The sequence below is a fragment of the Trematomus bernacchii genome, unplaced genomic scaffold (assembly GCF_902827165.1).
Source record: "Trematomus bernacchii unplaced genomic scaffold, fTreBer1.1, whole genome shotgun sequence".
Lineage (NCBI taxonomy): Eukaryota > Metazoa > Chordata > Actinopteri > Perciformes > Nototheniidae > Trematomus > Trematomus bernacchii.
The window spans coordinates 8,088,338-8,094,337 of record NW_022987821.1 but is presented as its reverse complement, the minus strand read 5'-3'; the positions used below and the strand labels follow the sequence as shown (position 1 = coordinate 8,094,337).

Genomic DNA, 6,000 nt, shown 5'->3' with positions numbered 1-6,000 from the left:
ATGCAATAAACTGCCGATTTATTACAAGGTCATTACGTCTGTATGAAGACAGATGGTATCAATCTGAAGCCACGGGTCAATTACTGCAGACGAGGCTATCATTCCAGTAATCGACATTCTCTCGTAATGAGAAAAAACAGCCCGGCAGCATCCTCTGTGCAGACTGTTACCTCACAGATAACCTCCGTCACCCCCAGAAACTACTTCCAGAGGTCCTGCCCTCGCCGCTTTAATAGCTGCAGCTGGGCTTCTATTTTGATTGCAAGTCGAAGCAGAAACACTGGGGGAAAACACTTTCAAACAATGCCATTTTGTATTAAAATGATCCTATTATGAACCGTTTTAAAAGTATACATCCTTTTCTATTCATGCCTTTGCACCCCCAACACATCTCAATCCGCTCCAGTGTTTCTCCCTCAACATAAATGTGCATTGTAGTTGCTCTGACATCCAATTTTTCCGGAGACGAGTCCCCGCCATGAATAGGAAACACAGTTTTAGTGGAGTTCTTCTTATTATTCATAGAGTCGGAGAGTGCCGTGGGGTGTCTTCTATGTAAGTACCGACCAAACGGCACATGGCATACATTAGGGTGGCAATCTATCCCTGGCTCTTGAAGCCTTTTTGAGCAAAAAGAAATATGGGTATCAGTGCTAGCAGCAACATATCATGATTGGAGTATAACGGCTCGGCTGGTGTTATCTGAACATGTCATACGAACACAATCATGAAACCACCTGAGGAGTGGACACACGCTTATTGGCTATACGACAAAGATGTTTCTACAATTGTTTACCATGATCAGGACGAAAAACATCCCTCTGACTTCCCCCCCCTTGCTCTCTAATTGTAACTTTAAAGTTAGTTTAACAGCTTTAAAAGTGTAACAATAGAAGAGAAGTTATTTAGCTCAAGGCCAGAGCGTTAATGTACGATTGCACTCAAATTAGCACTGTGTGCCTAATAAAGGAATCAACACCAAAGTCAAACCAGGCTCCCAGTAAGCCTACTACTATAGGACTTCCCACAATGCTTTAGGATGTGTCTTGTCATTGCATATATGAATATAAAGGAAATGCAACATGGTGCTGCAGGACATCTGTACCATCACTTTCAGATTCACTCGTGTTGTCACGGAGAAATCTTGGGTAAAGCTTGTGTTTGATACTTCATTTGCTGCAGTAGCCAGTTAGCTTAGCTTAGCATAAAGACAGGGTACTCTGGCTTCATCCAGATGTACTGAAATCTGCCTAGCTGCACCTCTAAAGCTCACTTATTACCATGTTACTGTTATCTTATTATATTATTGTCTAGTGAGGTTGCCAGGAAACAAGTGCAGAGAAGTGAACATATTGAGTTGCTCTTCTTTGACTTTCTACCCCTCAGAGCATTGTGTCTGCTCGTCTGCATGTTTCTCTACTTACTGTATGCATGTATGCACATTCATAAAAGTGAGTCTGCTATAGATTTCCCGGGTAAATCAATGCACTTCCAGCCCCTCTTAATGCCCCCCCTGCCTCTGCTAATCCTCATTATGAGTCTAAGCCCCTCTTCTGAGTCGCAGATTCTTTATGTTGTCGCATGTAGTCTGCTGCGGCATTATCCTGTTCAGAATGGCTTATCGTTGCTCTTATCATCGCTGTACTATCAACCAATGAGGCGCAGCGGCTTTCAGGGGCTCCGTTCTGCACACTCCGCTTGTTTGGCTGAGGTCAATAGGATTGGGAGAGTGTGTGTTGAATAGGAATGTGCTGGAGAGGTGGAGAACGGGAGGACATCTTCCAGGATGGAGCCTCTGAGTCAGGAAATTACTCGCTAACCCCCCCCCCCCCCCCCTTTACAAACTGACAGGGTCTGTCTAGAGACAAACTCAGCCTCCCAAAGCACAGCCTGTTTGATATGCAGCTCAGTCAAACGACAAGGCGAGCAGCCAGACGTGAACACACACACACACACACACACACACACACACACACACACACACACACACACACACACACACAACACACACACACACACACACACACCCACACACACACACACACACACACACACACACCACACACACACACACACACACACACACACACACACACACACACACACCACACACACACACACACACACACCACACACACACACACACACACACCACACACACACACACACACACACACACACACACACACACTGTAAACACGTGAGTGGTGAGATAAAAGGCGAAGAGATGAGGGAGTAGAGGAGGAGATGAAAGGAAGCAGGTAGGCGAAAGGAGGGCGGAAACATATGATATCAAATCTGAGCCACGACACTTTAAAAACAAATCTGTGTTTACAGTGAACACGTGAAACTAAATCTAGAACACAATCTCTCCAAGGGGGTTCTGGAGATGTGTGTGATTTCAGCCTGCAGTATTTTCAGATATAAAAAATGTCAGCTGCAAATGTCAGCGTCAGTGTCGTCTAATTCTGTCGGGCTTATTCAAACAGTTTGGGCTGAACGCGGGGTGATTACAGTATCACCTCGTCCTCATGACGACAGCAAAATGACATTTAATGACGGCTCTCCGCTTGGAGGAAATGGAGGGCCAACGAGGTAACAGCCAATCCACGCCTGAACATGACTATTATCTGTTTTCCGTGGGATTTGGCGCTGCTGTGAGCAATCATTGGGACCAGGTGTCAAATGGAGAGAATACACAATAATCTCAATGGGTGTGGGAGTCTGTTTTCCTCAGTGTAGATGTCAGCAGCTCGTGAATGAACGGATGAATACAATGCCGTTTGCTAACCTTGGTCCTACTGTAGGCGAAACAACACCACAGAGAGAAACAATCCTCCCTCGGCTCATAATTACATTCGAGGAACTGCATCCCATTATGTTCTCTTAGCCAGGGTCAAGGTGTTAGTCGGAGAAGAATGAGAGGAATGGAGGCAGCATTATGCACTGAGTAAAACTAAGCCCAGTGAAGCTTAATGTCTCTCAACAAGAGGAGTGTGTGCACACTGGATATGCAGATTGGAGAGCAAATTGAGAGAGGAACATCCCGCCTTAAACCTAAATGACGTCGACCATCCATCACTTCTCGTGCCGCTGCAGCCGTGTTTGTCTTCTCGTGTGTTTAGGTGTGTTGGGTTTGCATAATTGCATTTGCTGCGGGAAGAGAAGCACTTACTCTCATTTTCGGCCGTGATTTATCAACCCGAGCGATTCGAGCCAATGCACACATTCATTTTATCTCCGCGGTGACCTTTTTTTTCCCCGGCAGAAAGAACGAACGGCTGCCATCTTTGTTTTTTCTGCAAAAAAGCTTCTCCTTGTCAGCGACGGAAGTGCATATGGTTTTGACATTGATGGCGGAGTCGTTGAAGAATAATTACTTTTCAGACAAAATGCGGATGCAGCTCATTGGGGCCGAGTGAATAATGGAGAGAGAGAGAGAGAGACAAACGCCCAACAGAAGCTAGGCGTCCTTTCAATTCCCTAAGTTGCATTTAAAGACAGTCAAAGGCAGGTGGAAAGCAAAGTGTACATTGAAAGTGTTAACCTGAAAAACTTCAAGGTTCTTCCTCTTCTTTGTGCCGGGAGTTAATCAAAATAAATGCGTGAGCTGATTTCCCTTGAGATAATAATCACAGCAATGTCTGGTGATTTAAACACAAGGTGAACGCGTGCAGAAAGCAGCTTTTATATGAAAACAGTCTTTAGTGGAGAGACGCTAATGCAATGCACAGGAAGGCATGTGGCTTTGTGAGCTCTGCACTCAGGGAAGACAAGGATCAATCATACACTCTGGAAAACAAACATCATCTGCTTTCTGACAGGCTCTTCTAGCAATAAATGACTAATTGCAGCATTTCATGTATGGCAGATGGGAATAATTACGCCTGCTTTTATTTTTATGGGCGCGTATACAAGTAATTACCTGTTAATGTCGGCTATTTCTTTTAGTACTGGACCGGTGTGAGCACAAACAGTTCAGTGTTTTCTACATAAATAAACATTGTGACATTTTAATGGTTACCATAAGAACAAAAGCAGACGAAAAACACCTCGCGTGGAAATTGTTTTTGTTGCACGGAAAGTTGTGACATCTATTTGAGTCGTTTTAAGCGCTAGCTGCTGCGAGGTGAGGTCGTTTCAGGGCACATTTGTTTTATCAGAAGCTCATTAGTGGAGCTCGGTGACAACAGATGAAAACAGGGCGGCTTTTTAAAGTCATTGGAAGTTGGTATTTGCTTTTCACTTCAGAGAGTAATGGCATATTCAAAGACACTAGGATAACGCCCGACCGTCGTATTGTGTGGAAGGCATTCAAGATAAATCAATTAAAGTTTACAAACTAATGAAACAAACAGGAGGTGGACGCACCCTGAATAAAGTGATGGGAAAGTTGAATCTGTTAAAACACCTGTAGCATACACTAACACAGTGATTCTCAAATGGGGGTACGCGGACCCCTAGGGGTACGTTGGGGTACTGCAGGGGGTACGTGAGATTTAAAAAAAAGGTTAATAAAAAAAATACCATGCATGATTACAAAAATAATCTTAATACAATAAGTTAAATAGAAAACACAATCTTAAATAAAATATTCCTAGAACCATCAAGGGAGTCCTCATATAAACATGTCAAATGTGTGTATTGTATTTTTTATAGTTTTTCACAATATATCATTTTGTTCATTAGTTTGTTAAACATATTTTACTTCAGTTGAAAAACTCCTTGGAAAAATCTGTTTTATAAAAACGTTATTTTCTTTCATGCATAAAATGAAAATATCCTTAGTTTGTTGTAATTCATGCACGAAGGAGTTAATAAATCACACACTGAGGGAACATCACTATATTGTAATTATTTATATAGGCTTTTTCGATCAAAAATGTTCGGGGTCGGTCAGGGGGTACTTGGCTGAGAAAATGTTTCAAAGGGGGTACATTACTGAAAAAAGTTTGAGAAGCACTGCACTAACAGACCGCTAACTACTGTATAATCACAGCCAAATAGAGGCTTTGAATACGGGAACATGCACTACAACATGACAGAATTAATATAGGTAAGTGTTACAGAACAATATCATGAATATCAATTAACAAACAGACAAAACTGTGTAGTTTTTTTGCTGAATTTGAGGGATTGGAAAATGCTAAATGCCATCTAGAGATAGAAATGTCTGTATATTTTGAAACTGGTGTATTCTAATGTATATCCTTTGTACCATAACATATAGCCTCAGTTCTGTTTGATGCAGATGGAGTTTCTGGCCGTTCTACCTTTGTTATGGTACACACTCTTAATAAACATCCAACCAAACTGCACCCAATCATGTCCAAGAACCAGAACAAATGGACACCTCATATCTGTATATCCTGTGTGCTCAGACCTACTGTATAGCCTCAGTGCTGTATGATGCAGACTCTCTTCCGACCTTGTCTCCGTACATTTCTCTATATATTGAAACAAGCTATAGTCCTTTTAAACTGGTGCACGCCTCCCTTCAATATGCTCTCTATATTATCTTTCTAGTATATATATTTTGTACATAACCTATAGCCTTGAATCTTGTATGATGCAGATGGAGTCTCTTCGTACCTTGTCTCCGTCCGTGAAGGCCTTCCCGTCGCTCGCTCTCCTCCAGGAGATGTCGGGCAGCGGCTCGCCCTCCGCCCCGCATGAGATCATGGCGGCGCTGCCCTCCACCGCCGTCACGTTCTTCAGCTGCGTGATGTGGGGCTGGACTGTGGGAATAAGAGGAAAGAGGAATGAGATAAAGAGAGTTGTTGGGAAGATACTGAATGTCCTCTTCCAATATGAGAGTACACATGATAACAAAGGTATCCCAACTGTAGCTGTGTTCATGACAGGATGTATGATTACCTAGAAGAGCATCAGGACTGTTTGAGGCATATGATAGCTATGTGATTAACATGATGATATAGAGATAGACATATGACACAACCCTCATGGCCAACGTTGAAAAGAATATTACATTACATGCGA

At 42.8% G+C, this 6,000-nt stretch overlaps 1 protein-coding gene across 1 annotated transcript in view; it reads right to left on the bottom strand.

Moving 5' to 3' along the window:
* Window positions 1-6,000, bottom strand: part of LOC117498875 (neural cell adhesion molecule 2-like) — a 78,580-nt gene that overhangs the window by 42,432 nt on the left and 30,148 nt on the right. The window contains exon 6 of the mRNA XM_034151033.1: window positions 5,593-5,738. Within this exon, the coding sequence (XP_034006924.1) occupies window positions 5,593-5,738 (146 nt within the window). The remainder of the gene's footprint in view (window positions 1-5,592; window positions 5,739-6,000) is intronic.